The 19,559-nt window shown below is 38.9% G+C and overlaps 1 protein-coding gene across 1 annotated transcript in view; it reads left to right on the top strand.

The window, feature by feature from the left end:
* The first annotated feature begins 8,443 nt into the window (after positions 1-8,443).
* Positions 8,444-19,559, top strand: part of ROR2 (receptor tyrosine kinase like orphan receptor 2) — a 131,314-nt gene continuing 120,198 nt past the window's right edge. Inside the window, exon 1 of the mRNA XM_058170447.1 lies at positions 8,444-8,797. Coding sequence (XP_058026430.1) covers positions 8,728-8,797 — 70 coding nt within the window. The 5' untranslated portion in view covers positions 8,444-8,727. The remainder of the gene's footprint in view (positions 8,798-19,559) is intronic.

The raw sequence follows: 19,559 nt of genomic DNA, 5'->3' as shown, positions 1-19,559 counted from the left end.
ACGGCAACTCCCCAGGTTTCATCCCTAACTTCATTTACAGACAGATATACTGTAGTTAACGATATTTCTACACAATATATTTGTACAGAAAAAGTTGTTTGCTTGCAATGGAGATGAGGATTGATGTAGAGCAAGGATATCAAACCTGATTGCATTGCGGGCCGTATCGGGTTGTTTCAGGACGTATCGGGATGTTTTTTGCCTTTGTGGGACTGGGGCGGCCAAGGCCTGCATGGGCCTGGGTGTGGCCTGCAGGGGCCATATCTGGCCTATGGGCCACCAGTTTGACAGTCCTGATGTAGAGGAAGGCCAGGGGAATTAAAAAGTTTCTCATCCTTCCCCTCCATGCACCATTTGTTGAGAGAGGGTGGTCTGTAAATGCATTTTTTTAATCAATAGACTTGGCTCTCAAGCAGAGATCTCTCCCAGGCCTGTGAGCAACTTGGAAACTGTAAATTAATTGCTACATGAATGGATGTGCAGAGCACATGTTTGATACTGCTGAATGATCTCCTCTCAATGTAGTAGGAAACACAATATCAGACTTGGAGAGATAGGAAGAGGCTTTTAGAGGCAGGAATATATTTTTAACAGTATTTGTGCAAAGAAACAGAGTGCAACCTTGGAAAGCTTACATAGAGATGAGTATCTTTGCCTTTAAAATGCCACAAAAATCTATATCTCAGTTGCAAAGATGTCCAGAAGGAGGAAGATCTGTTGTCAGTGGAGGAGATCTGATCTTGCAAAAGCTTCCAAGACTTTATCTAAAATGGTTAATGGTCCCTTCTGTAAATTCAAAGAAAAATAAAGTGTGTTTTGCTATATCAAGATGTGGCCTGGAAGTGCAAAATCCGCAGCCTTTCTACTTCCTAACCTGGAGTCCCAGAAAATATAACACCTTTGCAGCTACCATATATAATGTCATCCTACTGTACCAAGAAAAGACTTTCAGAAATTGAAAAGAAAAATGAAAATACAATTCTTTGCTTAAGAGAGTAACTGTTTTTACACACATGCAAACGCAGTGTGATTAATTTGCCTGTTGTTATTTCTTAACAATGGTATCTCTTATGCCAAATTTACAGAACAGTGTTCTCAGTGTGTCTCTTGGTGTGTGGAAAAAAAAATCTTTTCTGGTATTCTGCCAAGCACTAAGTCTAAACATGTTCTGTACGCAGCGTAAGTTTTTATTTCAGTTAGCCTTGGTGGTAGGAATAGAAGGCTGTGTGTTAATAGTAGTAGTTTTTTATACTGAATTCTATATTGCTAGGAGACTAGTGATTGACCACTGAGAGAGCAGGTTGCTGGACTAGATACGCCAGGGGTGTAATCCACCCTGCTGGATTAGCAGGAAAGGTTTATGATTTTATACAATTGTAAGGGGGGGGGAGGAGCGGAATATGCAACAAGGACAAAATCCCCTTATACTTTTTCTGCATGAAGAGATAAGGAAATTATTCAAGGGCATGGCGTAAATAAATTAAAAACCATGTAGCTTTAATATACTGTGGATAGAAAAGGATATATTATTTGTAGCTGTTCCTCCTCCTCCTCCTCCTCCTCCTCCTCTTCCTCCTCCTCCTTCTCCCTTAGCCTTTATGAGTTTAACAGATTTAAGAGTAGCTTGGAAATAGCTCAAAACAGCAATGTAGCCCCAAACAAGAAGAGACCTAACAGCGAAGAAAACTTTCTCTTCTCCCAGGAAAGTTGCCCTCTCCCCAAAGTACTGAAAAAAATAACAGCAAATGTTTTGTAGAACATATGGGAAGCTTATTATGTTTTAATCATGTGTTATTATTTAGATTTCAGAAGAGAAATATAGAGAGGTCTGCTCTACAATTCATTGCAGTAGTAAATGCTTACTACAAGGAATGCCTTAAGGTTCTTGAATCCAATATTTTTGCGATTTAATAGGATAAGTGATCATATGTAGCCCATGTCTGCCTGAAAATGCTTTCCTTGTTCTTTGATACAGTGTTCTTGGAATGAAATGAAGAATGGGACTGCTTGTCTTGATACGTAATTCTCAAGACATATATTGCAGATTTTATTTTCGACTGTTTTAATTCAGAAAGTTTGCACATAACTATGTACAAATCAATTAAAGAGTGCATTAATAAGTACAATCTTTATTTCAGGTTCTTATAAGAGTGGATTTGTTTTCAAGAAAGGAGGGAAATTAATTTTGCTTCTCGTTTTGCATGTTCATATTCCGAAAACAGGAAAATTGCAAAAATTGTTGGATCTCTTTATTGTCCTCACCGCTGTCTTAATTTGCAGAATGCAGTTTAGTCAGGGCAATTTTAAAAAATCACATGCATTTTGTAACATGACCCTTCGTAGGTCGTATAAGTTTGTAAACATTTGTCCAACATGTGGGATGTTTTGAGTTTTAGTGGTCAAATCAAAAAGAATTGGTTCTTGAAATAGTTTCCTCATCTGCATAAAGATACCATTGTAATTTTGGAGTTACAGTATTTTAGAAAGTAAACCTACACAATAAACCCTTTTCTTCCCGGGCTCCTACTAATCAATCCATGCATGTTCCACAAAAAGTCTTTCCAGGAGATGACCAGCAGTCTCCAATGCGCTGTGCGGAAATGTGCACTGCTTGATGAATGTTTCCAATTTTGGGACACTTCCCCTTCCCTGATTTGCTGCACTTTGGATGGCTTTGTTAATCCTTCATTAATACAATCACGAGGCAACCCTGCTCATGTAGAAACTGTGATAAGGACTTTCCTGTTTCATGTCTTCCTGCTCATCATAAATGCTAGTTTTTAAATGTAATTCTGTCAGATTCTCATGCAGTGGTAACTTCATTCATCCTGTACCGTGATCTTATATTAGTTCCTGGATGATGCATTCAATTTTCCCCCTCCTATTGCTCAGAACTTCATCTACCTCCACCACTCCATTTCTGTTTCCTTTGTGTGTCATCCTACTAACTTCTGTGACTTAATTTCTACCTTCACCTCTCAAAATATATCCATCACAGTCTCATTCTTTCCCTTCCACTCCAACCCGTTTTGGTGTTCATCCATCCATTCCTAAATGGCAGATAAGAAGCTTTGCTTACAATATATAGAAAGTTGAATTGTGGGTGGAGGCATGGGAGAGAAGGAAGACATGCCTGTAATTTGCTTTTTATGTAGGCCAAGTGGCTATATAGGCAACACACCGTCTCCACCCTCACTTCCTCAGGAATTCTGGAAACGAACCCAAGGATATGTAAACAAAGCTAGTGAAACACTGCTCCCAATGTTGTTAGATAGACTTATCATACACCATTTATTTTTCAGGTCACCTGAGTTAGGCTGGGTAGTGCCTAGAAAAAAATTCTTAAAATGTTCCCCTTGATTCTCCTTCTCCTTGCCGAGAGCAGCTTTTAGATGTCCTTTTTGTTTCTATCATGCAGTGTGGTCACATACAGAACGTGAGAAGGACCATACATAGAAACAAGCTGTATATCAGTCAAATGGCACTTAGGCAACTGGAAAAAAATGTACTGTGATTAAAAGTTTTCTCCAAGTTGTTGGGAAATTTGGAGAAAAGCAATCCTTTGTGGCAAAATATTTTGTAGCCCAGCCCCCTTACAAAATCTACCAAGAGTGTTTCTGTGTTTTATAAAACGATTCTTTTAGACCGAAGACTTCTTCATATGTATAGAAGACAGAATAACCGTAATAAGAAGGCTACATACTGTTTGAGTTCTTTTCCAAATGACTTTGACAACTGCAATAAATCACTCTTGAAATGTTTTGCAAATTTCAAAGGCCAATCAGAAAGAATTTTAGTTCCTCACTGGGTAACGTTACTCAATTTACTTTTAACACTGAATTGAGTGAAATGTAATCCCCTGTGTTTTCGAGAAAGGCTCATGTTCTCTGGGACAATCTGATCTTAGACTGTGTATTACTGCTATAATCAATCTGGACAGTTTGTTAGAAAGAGCAATTGGTTTTTGATCACTTTACTTAAAAGTGACATAGATGTTCAGGTTGCAGCTAAGACTAACAAAAACTTATCAATGGACATATTTTCCTCTAGACAAGATTAATGGGCTACAAGATCCTTTAAACATTTTGTTTCTTCTCCCACCTCAACATTGATGAACTGTTTGCTACACAATGTCTATGACCTTGTTTTCAAACACGTTCATATTCTAATGTGCATTTTTTCTATGCACATTTTTCTATTTAGGTAGTTAATATTTCTGCCTTACTATTCTGTCCCACAGACCTATAAAACTAACATTTAGAGACTGTATGTAAATTTTATATAATTTAGGAAAAATATATAATCTACAGTATATCAAATGTATATTCTTTGATGGAAAATCATATTTTGTAGGGATTGACTGTCAGGCAAATGTATGTGATATATGTACATTCATCATCCAGGTCCATTTAGATTTAATGGACATATGCTTTAACAGACATCCCTTCCCTCAAGAATCTGTAAAATTGGGGTTTTAGGATGTTTTAAACATTACTGCTTATTCGTTCTAAATATTAAATGAAACCGTATCTGAACAGTTTGCATTGTCCCTACTTTATTTAGTTAATCTGAGAAAAAGCTTGTTGATCTTTCAAACTCCCTATTACTTTTTATCCAAATCTATAGTAACCAGGTTTTTTGTTAAACAATAAAATATAACATCTGTTAAAAAACAATTTCATATGAGAACATTGAATCTCATGAATTGCTAGACTTGCAATAACCTATTTTCCCTTTTAGTACATAAATAGCTTTTCATTTCAGTTTACTATCACCAGAAATTAGCCAAACCCTGCTTAAAATTTAGTTTATGTTATCAGAGAATTGAAATAAATATGTCATTATTTCAAAATGAATTTCAAATTGGCAATTAAAGAACTGGCCATTAAGTGGATTGGATAGTACATGATTGATAATGTCCTGGAAAAATATAGAAGTGTGAACATAAGCCAAAAAGGAGAAAGGCTTTTTGACTGATCCCTATTCTCCCCCCAGGTATGTAATAATCTGTCCTGGAAGATAATTATTAGAGGGAAGACTAAGTTAAAATGGAAGAAGCCATTCCATCCATAGCAGAGAAACTCTGGATGCAATTCAAAATATTATGTACTATTTCAGTATATTCTTGTTTCTTATTTATGACTCAAGGGGAGGCAATAGAAACAAATGATCTTCTTCAGTAGTATTGATTCTTTCTTCTTTATTGGTTGGGATTTCCTAACAAATCTGGAGCCAGGGTCCAGAAAGCTGCAACTATTCACTAGACTACCACTAGCCAATAGCTTATAGGAAAAAGGGACCTTGTGGTTTTATACCTGTCATTTCAATTTGCTGTCTATAATTTTATTAAGACTTTTGATTATAATGGTGAACTAAGCTAAGCTAAACTTAAAGAACATAGAATACAAAGAAGGAGTAAAATAAATAAATAATTACATAAATAATTAAATAAATAAACATCTTTTCAGTCCCCGTCAGCACACAGTCCATAAAGGATGATCAGAAGTAACTATATATTATTTTAACCCTGCTCAAATAAACCAATTTTATATTCCTTCCTTTTCCTTCTAACAGTCTTAATCTTTAGTTTATTCTACTTGAATAATTGCTGTATTGCTGTATTGCTGTACGATTTCACTTCTCTTCATTTCTTCTTTAGCCCATCACACAGTTTTCACACAGTTTTTTTCAAGGAATTAATAAGCCTCTTTTAAACCCATAGGAAAAAAATAATCCAAGTCACTCTCTTGGTTTGTCATTTGTATTTCCCATTTAAATTTTAAAACCTTGGGCAGTAAAATAGCAAAGTAGATCCATTTTCTTAAATCATTTTCTAAGTCATTCTCTTGACATGTCAATTGTAAGTCAATTTTCAATACCATCTCTGTCCTGTTACATAATAAATTTTGTCATACATCTATCATTTCTTCAAAAACATATTTTGGACATAGCCTGTCCATAAAAACAGACATTATTGCAGATATTGTTGATAGTGTAGCTATTATTTTATAATTCCATTCTTCAAAAGTCTCCTTTAGTATTTTTATTGTTATAATATTTTGCAATATTTACAGGCTTGTAAATCTTCTCTACTTAAAAACTTTAGTCCTCTCTTTTATCATTTTTGAAATCAGGAAATTGCTTGTCTTTGTTTTGTCTTGTAAAAACCAAAACAGGATTATTTCCCATAAAAGTTGTTTGTTCCTTATAATTAATCTTATTATAAAAGTATCAATATTTCAAATTTATTTGGACCCTTAGTCTGTTTATAATTTTCTAAGATCAAATTTCATCAGACATCCCTGCAAACCTGACATGCCATCGATGTCATTCGTTTGCATACTTTTCTGATAAATATCCTAGACATTGTCATTCTACATATTTATGTCCTGATACAGGCCGGATTGACTGTTATGCTATCACAGTTAGTACATTTATTTCATTTTTATTTATTGATACTATATTTGTATCTGCATTTTAAGGGGGGAAAAGCCTTCTCATTGTCCCACCTTTAGAAAAAAATACATCAAATGGTGACCCAGTGCAGGGACTTCTCAGAGCTGGCAGTCTTGGAATGCCCTTTGCAAAGACTTCATTGATATTTTAATTTCTGTATATGAACAACTTATGTACTTTGGTATTATCTTCTCTTGCAGTAGCTGTAAGAAATGGTGGAATCAAATAATTAAAATGCTTTCAAATGCTATGAACTATATTTGCAATATTTATGTTTAAAACTGTTCAAATACACATCTTATCACTTTCAGGAGGTCACACCTTGTTTTTATGCAGGGAATAATTTTATGAGGGATAGTTTTAATCAGACCTTGAATGATTCACAGCTTTTCTCTATGTACAATTGAGTACATATTGCCACTGTGTTCTCTAAGTCTAACTCTTAGATTAAGTGTGTTCAAATTTTCAGCAAGGAGAACAATCCTATCAGTGGGGATAGAGAACTCTGAAAGCAGAAAGTCCATAGCATTCATAGTGTGTTCAGATGAGTAACAGGAAAAAATTCCTCTTTCTTCATACCTTGTAAATCAACATGGAACATTTGAGGCTACAGCCAATAGGGACAAGCCAGCTCACACACTACTGCTCCTCCCTCTGTAGAATATCAACAGTATGATATGAGTAAAAACAGTAACTAAAATTATTTGTGCTGATCAAAGATACTAATATAAAATATTGGAAAAATGCAATTTTTCTTCTATAGCCAGTTTTACATCAACTAAATGCATATGTGGTAAACATCACATCCTCCCATCAGGAATTATGGATTTGGTTTCTCGGATCATTATCTCCAAGTGAATAAAGAAAATTTAGCTATCTTGATATACTGGGATATTCAATAGATTTTTGGATACCACTGGCTGTGGAATTTTAACCTATGGCCAAACTACCAGGTGAATGGTAACATTATCTTAGTTCCTAAAAGTGGTGCTGGGAAACTATTATTTTGTACTGTAGCAGCTGTTTTATGTGGTTCACCATGAATCCATTTTGGAAATTGTCCTACATGCTATTGAATAAGTATCTGAAAAAGTTGAGAGAGGGTCTTAAGGAACTTGGGGTGAAGCATCACCAGAGTGCTGACAACTCCCAACTCAGATTTCTCCTTTTCATCAGAGCCAGGTGTAGTAATGAGCTTTCCAACATTTCCATTCAAGGTAACTTGTGTATGGAATAGGGTGAACCTGCTGAAATTCAATCCTGAAAAAGTGGATTTTCTTATGATGGAAAGCCAGGGAATCCAGGCAGCTGTAGCTTTAGTTATCTGCAAAAGGGATCAAGGGTTAGTGTTGTTAATTCTAAATCATCTATATACATTTAAAGTAATCCCAGACAGGGAAAAGATTGTTTTTGGTTGTTAAGCAGAAATCAAGGATTTATATAAATCAGCAGGATCTATCTGACTAGCAGCCAACTTGGTATTTTTGTAGAAACTAAAGTTTGTGTACATTTTGATCAAGTTATTGTAGAGAGGTGCTTTTAAACGGCACCAACAACTTAACAGCATTTGTAGCCCGTTCCACAGACGCAACTTTTTTGTCAAAAATACTTCAGTGCGATTTTGTAATGCAATACTGCAACGCTTCCTAGAAGTCAGATGCTGGCTGACACTGTTGTGTGTCTTTATCTACCCGGGAGTTAAGTTAAATTTGATAGCTTTTGCTTCCCATTTGGGCTTTCCAATGAAGCTGCAAAGGCAACGTGAGCTGCCCCGGTGGCATCCAATCTTTCTCCTTCACGATTGGTTTCCGAAGTCCTTCACAGGGCCGTGCGCCCAGGGCGCACGCCTTTCTGCCGTCCTTCCCTTTGCCCGGACAAGGGGCTGGCAAAAGAAGGGAGCGCCTCCCCCCCTCGCCTCGCTTTCCCTTAGCTTTGGGACTGCAGGTCGGTCGACGGGCTGCAGGGTAGCCCGAGCAAGAGGCTGGTCAGCGTGAAGGGACGTCCGCGCCCACAAGGCGGCCTCAGCTCCCGCTTCCCCTTGCCCGGCGCGGCCAGTTGCAGGGCGCGGATCCCGCTCGGAGAAGGCGGAGCGGCAGCTCCTCCCTCAGCTAGGAGTCAGCGGGGGCTGGTCGGACAGGCAACCTCGTCGGGAAACTCCAGTCCGCCGCCGTTGCCGCCGCCACTTAGCCCAGAGGAGACGCGAGCGAGGCCACAAAAGACTTCTTTGTGCACCGGCGGCCCCCTCGTCCCTCGTTTTTGGCCGGCGCCAGCATGGGCGCAGCCAGCGCCGCCTTCTTAGTCCTGTTGGCAGCGTCCGGGCTTCTTCCTCAGACCACGCCAGGTAAGCCCGAAAGAAGCTCCGACGGCTCCGGCCGTGCTAGGGTTGAGCAACATCTCGCAGCCTCCCGCTGTTCTTCATCCCAGAGCAAGCCAGGGTTGCAAGAGGCGCTTGTTGCCCCTCGGGCAGAGCCCACTTGGAAAGCAAACTGTTGAACGTGGTGGCGGGGCCCCGCCTGTTCCTCCTTGCTCCTCGTTTGCACCGAGATGGAGCCTGGGGGTGGGTGGAGGGAGGGAAGGACCCCGCCGTAACTCCCATCAGTGTCCGTACCCCACCCGCCGAAAGTCAGAATCTCCCTTAATTTAAGCCAGCCTTGTGCCGGGGACAAGAGGTGCCTTCATCTCTGCCCTTTCCTGAGCACGCCGAAGCCGTGGCGATGGGCTTGCCCAGTGGACTCCCTGGCTACAAACAGCCTTCGCTGGGGACTAAGCACGCCTTGGAAGCGCGGGGGGGGGACCTTTTTCTCTGGGAGTAATTCTAGCCTTTGTAGGCTTACTCAGAAGTAAGCCATCCCGAGTCTTGCGGAGTTGCATGCATATTGTAGACTCGCCTTCAAAGCGAGGTGGCGGCGGCGGGGGGGGGGTTCACCAGCGATCTTGGTTAATTCTCCTAAGAGATTTGGGCTAAGTGGCCTCGGGAATGGAGTCCTTTTTCCCGCGGTTTCGAGTGGGGGGAGAACTGTCCTGAAGAGACCACGAAGATTGTTCTCCCCCCCGCCCCCCTTGCAGCGATGCCGGGGGCTCTTTACAATGCCATCGTCGAGTTGGGAACTGGGTAGAGCTTGTAACCTCGCCACGGCGCTCCATCCTCGCTGCCTTAACAGTTTTTAAGCCCAAAGTCTCAGCGTGAAAGATAAAATCAGACACGAGGGATGGAAAAGTCATCCGCTTTTCCCCCCCACCCAACTCTACTCAGAAGTGAAATGGCTACTGGGGGATAGCAGGGTTCTCCCCCCCCCCTCTTTTTTTTTTTTTTTTGCTGGAGTGGGTGGAGAAATACAAAGAGCAACCCCCCCCTCCTTTGACTACACGGTGTTTCTCAATGGCAGTGTGTGAGGGGAGGGTATGACCAGCTCCCCCCTTAAAGGAAGGGGGATGTCTACTTCTTTGTTTCAATAAACACTTCTGCTGCCTCTCTTTCCAGCTGAGTGTGGTTAATCGGTGTTGAGTGAAGCCAGAGGCAAACCAGGAAACCACCAAGGGAAATTTGCCTTGAGTTTGAGTGGTTTGTTTGGTTGCTCTCCCTCTTTGGTTTTTGGGGAGGAGAATCCTATTTCCTGTGCGCTCCCTGGCTGGCCCAAAACTTTCGGGCTCAGGAAACATTAGGACTCGGTTCAACAAGCTTTGCGATTGTTTAGAGAACCTGAATACAAGCGGCCCTATTAACATCTGACCTTGCGCCATGGCGGGGTGGCAGGCTGGCTGCTGTGGCCAGTTCATCCGGCATCTCTTTCTCTTTTTTTCTCCTTTAATAGCAGTAAGATTTATGAGAACAAGGGGGGGGGGCGCAGAAGAGTCTGAAGTGTGTTTGAGACTCCAGTGGAAGACTTAACAGTACTTGCAAAGGCAGTTGCCTGATTCTGCATTCAACTGTGAAAAAGTGGTATTCCTCAGGGAGATTAAACATGTCTTACATTTGGTGTCTCACATCTTCTTTGGCTTCCTGATGACATGAAGCAGGCAAAAAGGTGCTATTGGACCATCCTTTGATCCCTGGTGTAAATCATTCTATCCATAGCCACCTTCTAGAACTTTTCCAGTGCTACCCTAGGTTGCCTTGCACTCTAATGGAAGGGAGAGATGGTATGCTTCATCATTTGCAAGTGGAATAATATGATTCTAAGCTTCCATATTTAATAAATAAATAGATAAATACATAAACAAGTAAATGGATGAATCTGGCTTGTCTTGAAGAAGAATGGGAGAATCTGATCCTAGTGGAGAAATAACAGGCTATAGGCCAGATTAGAGAGGGACTGTTAATAAGATAGAGGCTTAAAATAATGTTTCTTCCTTTTGTTTACCCACTCAATCTATTTCCTTCACCCCAGGAAGTGACAGATGCTTAGATTTTCTGTTATTTGGCTTTGGGGTTTCAAGGGTTTGCCATTTGTTGCTTTGTTATGGGATGGGAGATAACATTTCTGAGTTCATTTGGGGGAGGGATAGCCACCTTATGGCTGCATGGAGACTGGTTGGAAGGCAAAATAGTGGAGTCAGTTTCCAAAAAGTTATATTTCTATAACTACAAAAAGTTATAGTTCTATTACTTCCTTGGCTTTTGACAATGGGAAAATGCAATTGAAACAACCTCAGTATTAGGAGATAGTTGCAAAATGATAGAAAATGTAAGGAGGGTATTGGTGATTATATATTTAAATCTTGCAAAGCGAGAATGTCAGACTATCTCAATAGAAGTCGCAGCCCAAAATAACTTTCCAACTCAACCCCAATTTTTTTACAACTGCTGGATTTGTTTAAGGTGATTAGTAGTAAAGACCAGAGAAAGTTGTTCTAACTATTTCCAGTGTCATAAGGGAGCGTTGTTCTCTTTTTTATAAGAATTATTATTTGCTGTAATAACTTTCAGATCTTGTACCATTGTGATTGCAATACTTGCTTTTCTTTTTTAAGAGAAAGAAGAAATAATTAATAGAGGACTAACATCTTGGCCAAAAACTAGAAATATATTAATGTGCCCTTCCCTTTTATTTTCCTTGAGGTGTCTCATGCTTAAGAAGAATCCATATCCTTTCTTTCTGTGGAAAACTTGGATTTTTCTGACAGAGCTCTATACATTTTGATTGTTATTATCTGTCAAATTTAGTCCACTTCAGGATAAAATCCTCTTCACTGAACATTATGGATTGTAAACTACAACACTGATCCAGTGTAGATTGGTAGATCAGTGTTTTCCATCTTTCCAGTCTAGGGCTGAGGAAAAATGACAGGCCCAAGGTCACCCAGCCAACTTCTGTACTTAAGTGAGGACTAGAATCTTCCTGCTTCCAGGCAAATGCCTTAACCACTGCACCTCATTGCCTCTTCTTATATACACTTACTCAAGAGATCAACTCCGTGGTATTCAGTGAAAAGTTTTTGTAGGTAAATGTGCATAAATCTCATTTTGTACTAGCTAAGTAGATTTGCATGATTTAACTATAAAATATGTATTGCAGAAATTGGCAGAGAGTAAGAAAGTATAGGCTTTCTTCTTTCTGTTGTATAGTTTTTACTGAGATACGACTGAACATTTTTATTTCAAGGGACAAAAAGTGCCAGCCAAACTGTTAGTGAATAGCATGGAAAACATCCATACATATTTGTGGCTTACTGTAATAGAATGAATCTTAGTTTGACCAGCCTCTTTGCATTTCTGCTGAGAGAAGATACAATAAGGATTTTATCACCAGCCATGGGGCATTAATTCTGTTCATATTTGAATGAGATAGACTTCAGTGGGAGCATGGTAGGAGGAAATCAACACAGATCAACATGCCTTCCTCTTTACAGACAATATTTTACAGCTTCTGTGTGTACAGTATGTTTCATTCACTTCTATGGGAATTACTTGTTAAGATTGCAGATTACGTTTCTGATTCTATTTCAATACACTTTTATTTAGAAGTATGACGTTTCTTTATTCATATACCAAAATCACATGGAAGTTGCTTCCTTGTGGTATAATTTCAGATAGTTTCAATATGTATATGAATGCCATACTACTTGGGTGGGTCTGGTTATGTGGTTTCTTTCAGGTCTTAACTATTTGCCATTCTGGTAGGCTAAAACAGACTTGGGAATGGTGCTTTCCAAATATTTTAGAATTTAGATCACAACTCTCATAATATTATGTAATCCGGTTATTTTAAGGTAATCAAATTGTTACTCACAGGAATAGGCAGTCTAATTAGTCCCATTCACATGTATGCATGCATGATCCTGTAGTATTTGAATTATTCTTATACTTCATATGTAGTTGTCCTTTCTTAATGATAGATGAGTAAACTAAATTGACTAGACTCACATTAATCTGTAATCTGTGGTTAACAAATTAAAATAACGTATTTGATACAATATATTCAAAGAAAACTTGATAAACTATATTATACTTGGCTACATATGAGCCCAGTCGTTCTGTAAAAAGGAGACTTAATAGTGCATTATTACATATATGTATATCATAGTAAATTCATGCTTTTGAAGGCTAATTCAAATAAGTGATGCTTCTAAGGTAGATTAAAAACAATTCTGTTGCTACACTCAGTCGTGATAAGGTTGACTGCCATCCCTTTAAAGAAAATGCATTTTGATTTGTTATAAAATGCTACTCTTTCTACAAGAAGTATTACTATGGTAAGCATCCCAGTTGGGAAGTAAAAAACAAACAAACCCTATTATTATAAAAATTGACATATCCATCAATTAACAAGAATTGTTGATTTTGAAGAAGGTTGATTGATGCTACTGTCTATAACAGAGAGAAAATCCAGAAATAAATGAGTCCTACTTTTGAGTAAACATGTAGAGAATTATCATCTGACTAATCTTGCCTTGACCCAGCCAGGCACTTTCCTACCAGTCCCAACTCCAGATAAATGGAGAGGGTTGATGTAACACTTGCTGACCTGCCTTGTAAATATCTTATCCAGAACATTTGTAAACGTTCTCACATGAATTAGATATAGTGCCCAGTGGTAGGATCCCCAGACTGGAAAGTATCCAACAAGTTACTGAGGAATAACAAAGACCTGCAATAAAAAGTCAAGGCATTAACAGTATACCACTCTGAGAAATTCGCTAACTATTACTCAGGACATGACATCAGGAAAACAAATGGAATGGCATTTATTATCAGCAAGAAACTCACCCAGGTAATGCTTCTCAATGGTTAATATTCATATTATGTCCATTCGAATCTGTGCTAAGCACCTCAAAATCACAGTTGGCCAAGTCTGCACCCCACTAACTTAGATGAAACAATTTACTGCTTATAAAAGCATCAGGTTCAGAGGTGAAGGGGGAGGTTCATTGTTCTACTCCAGAGGGATGTTCCATCGGCACGGTAAGTGGGAGGGGCAGATACAGTGGAAGTGAGGGGCCGTATCATGTTCAGGGGGCACGTCCTCGCTGTTTAAAAGCGATTGCGCGCTCCGGCCCCTCAGACTTTTCCCGTTCCCCGAGCGGTCAGTATCACCAGGGCTTGGACCTCCGGCTGATGTTGTGCAATGCGCAGTCCGTGGTTAATAAAGTGTAAGTGTTGTACCTTGATGAAGGTATCTTTTCTTTTATGTACACTGAGAGCGTATGCACCAAGACAAATTCCTTGTGTGTCCAATCTCACTTGGCCAATAAAAAATTCTATTCTATTCTATTTTAAGCTGACTTCCAAAGGGTTCATATCACTCATACTTCAAATCATGAAAAAGATTTCATGGATTATTGAAAATTTTCAGTATCAAAGTATCAACATTTGCTTTATTTATTACAAGAAAGCCTTCAGTTGTATTGATCATAACAGACTGTGGAGAGTCCTAGAAGACGTGGGGAATGCCAACACATCTGGTCAAGTTGGTGCAGTCACTGTAATCAGGAAGCCACTGTGCAAACAAACACCATATGGAAACACTAATTGGTTCAGGATAGAAAAAGAGTTTGGCAAGGTTGCATTTTTTACCTTTGTTATTTAACCCGTATGCTGAAATGATAATGAGAAAGATGGAACTTGAAGAATCAAAAATTGAAATGAAGACATTTCAACAATCTTGAAACAATCAGTTTCAACAATCTTCACTATGCTGATGACCCAACTCTCCTTATCGAAAGCAGAGAAGGACTGAAACATCTTAACAAAAGGTTTAAAGATGAAAATGTGAGATTTGGCTTCTTTCTGAATATCAAAAAGATCAAGCTTGTGACTACTCTGAGGAATGATAGCAAAGTGATTGAATATGTGTAAAAAGGCACTTTCATGGGATCGCAGATTGATCAAAGCAGTGAATGCATCCAGAAATAATGTGTTGAATTGCATTATGTTGCACAACAATGATGAGCATGGATTGAGCATAGAAAAACAAGGACATGAATGTGACAATTAAATGCAGATTAGTCCACACTATGGTGAAGGGCCGTGGTGGCTCAGGCCATAAGGTAGCCTGTTATTAAAACACAGCTGCCTGCAATTACTGCAGGTTCTAGTCCCATCAGGCCCAAGGTTGACTCAGCCTTCCATCCTTTATAAGGTAGGTAAAATGAGGACCCAGATTGTTGGTGAGGGCAATAAGTTGACTTTGTAAATATACAAATAGAATGAGACTATTGCCTTACACACTGTAAGCCGCCCTGAGTCTTCGGAGAAGGGCGGGATATAAATGTAAATAATTTAAAAAAAACTATCATGTTTTCCATGGCTATCTATAGTCGTGAAAGTTGGACCATAAAAAAATTAGGAGGAATATCAATCTGTTTGAGCTGTGGTATTGGAGAAAGCTCCTTCACATTTCTTGGACAGCAAACAAGTATGTGGTACCTTGCTCAATAGTAGTACCTGTGAGAGGGATCTTGGAGTCCTAGTGGATAACCATCTAGATATGAGCCAGCAGTGTGCAGCAGCTGTTAAAAAAGCCAACACAATTCTGGGCTGCATAAACAGAGGGATAGAATCAAGATCACGTGAAGTGCTAGTACCACTTTATAATGCTTTGGTAAGGCCACACTTGGAATATTGCATCCAGTTTTGGTCGCCACGATGTAAAAAAGATGTTGAGACTCTAGAAAGAGTGCAGAGAAGAGCAACAAAGATGATTAGGGGACTGGAGGATAAAACATATGAAGAACGGTTGCAGGAACTGGGTATGTCTAGTTTAACAAAAAGAAGGACCAGGGGAGACATGATAGCAGTGTTCCAATATCTCAGGGGCTGCCACAGAGAAGTGGGAGTCGGGCTGTTCTCCAGAGCACCTGAGGGTAGAACAAGAAGCAATGGGTGGAAACTGATCAAGGAAAGAAGCAACTTAGAACTAAGGAGAAATTTCCTGACAGTTAGAACAATTAATAAGTGGAACAACTTGCCTTCAGAAGTTGTGAATGCTCCAACACTGGAAATTTTTAAGAAAATGTTGGATAACCATCTGACTGAGATGGTGTAGGGTTTCCTGCCTGGGCAGGGGGTTGGACTAGAAGGCCTCCAAGGTCCCTTCCAACTCTGATGTTATGTTATGTTATGTTATGTTAAGTACTAAAGCGTATAAAACCAGACATATTGCTGGAAGGGAAAATCCCAAAATTCTACCTTGCTTATTTCATCCATGTCATGCAATCAAACTCACTGAAAAAAACAGTTATAATCAGAATAGTCAGCAGTAAAAGGAAACAAGGTTGCCAAAAACATGGTAGTTAGACATCAACATATCCAACACCAACCAAAGCATAAAACAACTGAAAGAAGCCATACAAAATCAAAATGTGGAGAGAGCTGGTTCACAGAATGCATTGTTTGCTTTGTCTTGGTTCCAAAGCTCAGCAGGATGACTACCTTAGGAGACCTCCAGGGAATATCAAGAAGATATTCTTGAAGACTGGGCAGTTGAAATACCTCCCACAAGAAGGCAATGACTACTGTTTCTTGAGGTTACCAAGAAAACAATGTGGATGAGTAGTGTGTCCTCCAGGAATCAACCTGATAGGGACTTTACCTTTACTCTACTTTTGAATAAACATGACTAGCATTGGACTCTCAATACTAATACTATGCTGGTTGAGTGAGAAGTAAGTATCCTTCCATTTAGTAGGTTTATTTTCAGACTAGCCCCATGAGACTTAACCAACTCCATGGTAAATATCACAAGATTATTTCATACATTTTGCAAATCCCCTGCGTTTAAAATGAAAAGTTTTTTTTTTTTAATTTCAAAAAATCAGTCCCCTTTATTTACGTTTCTATATAGCTAATGGAAGTTATCTTTACTCTCTTCTTCGGGAAAACCCCTGATTTTGTAAAAAGCAGTTTTCTGACACAGATGCAATCTCAATCTGTTGTCTTCTTCAGAAAGCATAGAAATGCCAGGGGAGAGGGGGGGAGACTGGAAGGAAAAGAAGATTGACAAACTTGAAGGATTAATCCTACTTAAGCGCTTTCCACTGTTTGCAAGAAAGCTGAGCTTCCTTAATATGCTGCACTTTGGGCAAGGTGTTAATAGCATCCACATTTGTCATTGGTATGGAAGCAATTTGGTCACTAAGGACAGAGTGAACTTTTGAGCCCTCAAGAGTTAGGATAGGGAAAAATGGAGTTTTTTTGTATTGAGATCTTCCATTCTTAACGTTGACTAAATTAACTTATTCAGTGAATAATATATAATAGTAATGTGTAACAGAAGAAGTATGTAGTTAAATGCCAGAAATCTTTGCTATCTGCTGGAATGACAAGTCTGTCATATATTCCAAACATAAAAAACTCGTATCTAACAACTTAAGTTATATTATTCAAAATACATTTACATTGGCTTACATATGTTCTATATAAAAACAATTGTTTTTGAAAAAGTAAGAGTTGGGAGTGGATGGGTTGGTAAAGAAGAAGATGCAATTTAACTTTGGGACTATTTCTTTCTGAAGGAAGCTGCCCTTTAAGCTCCGTGTGTTTGGAAAGTATGCAAGTGCTCATGTTTTCTAGTTCAATGGGTACAAGTTAGCTAAGGCTTCAAAGAAAAGGACTGAGAAGCTTTTGCTGCAGAGAAAGAAAAGGCTTTGTTTGTTAATTCTGTCTTTTATTGTTATTTAGACTGCTGGCTCTGGTAATATACCCCCTCACCACTTGGGACAAACAGCAGTTTGATGTAAATGATTGTCTTCTCTTTGTTTCTTGAGTGAACCATGTGAAAAATTTAAAGTCAATGCCTCTTCTTTATTTTGCTTTTTGCAATAGTCTTATTTTTAAAAGTCCCCCTCCTAATCTTTTACATGTTTGGAAAAAAACACCATGTAAATTGTACAGTCTTTCTTCAGCCTTTCATTGAAACGAACACATAAAATCGCATGTTTTGAAAATGAAAGTTTAATTTTTACGAATTGTTTTGAAATTTGCATGTGGATAGCAAAAATGCATCATGTATTTTGTGCCTTAATGTATGTTTTTTTATATATACGTTCGGCAAACTTCCCATTGTAATCCTAAACATTCACTAAGAACTGTTTCAACTGCATGAGAAAAGCCTCTTGACTTACATTTTTGGAAGTACATTTATGGCAGATGAAGTTTGTAAAAATCATGTGCGTTGCTGGAATGGCTAATGCAAATGAAGGATTCTTAAAAGGAATAGCAAGATATTTAGAGAGGAAATACATTACTGTAATTTGTTCAGTTTTTTCAAACCTTTTGACAAAAAAAGTGATTTGTAGAGACAAGGTTGATACATGTGAGTAAGAATCAGTAGACTCTAAAACTGTTAGGCAATGTGATCAATATTGTGCTTTAAATTCCTTCAGTTTATGCTATTATTGACCAGTTTATTAGCAAAAGGGTATATCTTTTCTTAAGACTAATTGCTTTTCTTCTCATATTCTTCTTTACAATGTCAGTTTATATCTTGTCTGCTGCCTGCCTTTTTCCTCAGCTTTTGTGACCTCACAAGGCATACTCTTTCCCCCCCTTCTTTTCTACCATATGGTGTCTTTGTCCCTGTAGCTGTGTCTCTTCCCATTTCCCTGCTAGCTTCAGTGGGTGGCAAGTTGAGACTTTGATTTTCAAAAACCACAAGACTGGCAACAGGGCGGTTTTTCTCACTTTTCACAGGGACCAAGAAAGTTGAAGACAGTGTGAAAGAATTGTTAGAGACCACATCCCACTTCTTTTGAGAGGCTTAAGGATTTGCAAAACGTAGGAATGGCACTGTTCCCTGTTTCACTTCGTCTTTTACGTATAAAATCTAATCCTTTGAATCCTGGTGATATGGTGCTTCCAACAGACTTACTCTTCTGGAGCTTTCTTTGCTGATGCTAAGTTGTGAATAGTGGAAGTTGCTGTAATTTTGAACAGATAGTATAGATTTTTGCGTTATTCTATATCCCCATTAAGATTCATAGATAGATAGATAGATAGATAGATAGATAGATAGATAGATAGGTAAATAGATAGACTTAGAGATAGATCAGTGGTGGGATTCAACATTTTTTACTACTGGCTCTGTGTGTGTGGCTTGGTGGGCGTGGCGTGGCTTGGTGGGCGTGGCAGGAGAAGGATACTGTAAAATCTCCATTTCCACCCCATTCCAGGGAAGAATACTGTAAAATCTTCATTTCCTCCCCACTCCAGGAGAAGGTTACTGCAAAATCCTCATTTCCTCCCAATCAGCTGGGAATCAGGAGGCAGAGAATAGATGGGGGCGGGGCCAGTCAGAGGTGGTATTTACTGGTTCTCTGAACTACTCAAAATTTCTGCTACTGGTTCTCCAGAACTGGTCAGAACCTGACCAGAACTGGTAGGAATACCACTTCTGATATACATATATATTGTTCAAGGATATATTTCATCTAAAATGAACACACAATGATAGTATTTAGAAATCACCATCACTTTATCAGAGTGCCATTCATTGTTTGTTACTTGTTAGCAATCAGTAAGCCCTGATTAGAATGAAATGCATGTGATTATTGTTGAGCACTTCCCATGGCTAGTACTGGAAATATGGGCGGAGAGGGGTGGGTTTTCTAAGTTATAGCTATGGAAAGACAGCTCCCCTTGTATATCTTATAAACCAAAGAATTAG

This window comes from Ahaetulla prasina, chromosome 2, assembly GCF_028640845.1.
Source record: "Ahaetulla prasina isolate Xishuangbanna chromosome 2, ASM2864084v1, whole genome shotgun sequence".
NCBI lineage: Eukaryota > Metazoa > Chordata > Lepidosauria > Squamata > Colubridae > Ahaetulla > Ahaetulla prasina.
Note: the sequence above shows the minus strand (reverse complement) of the source record. Positions and strands in the feature narration are given on the sequence as shown.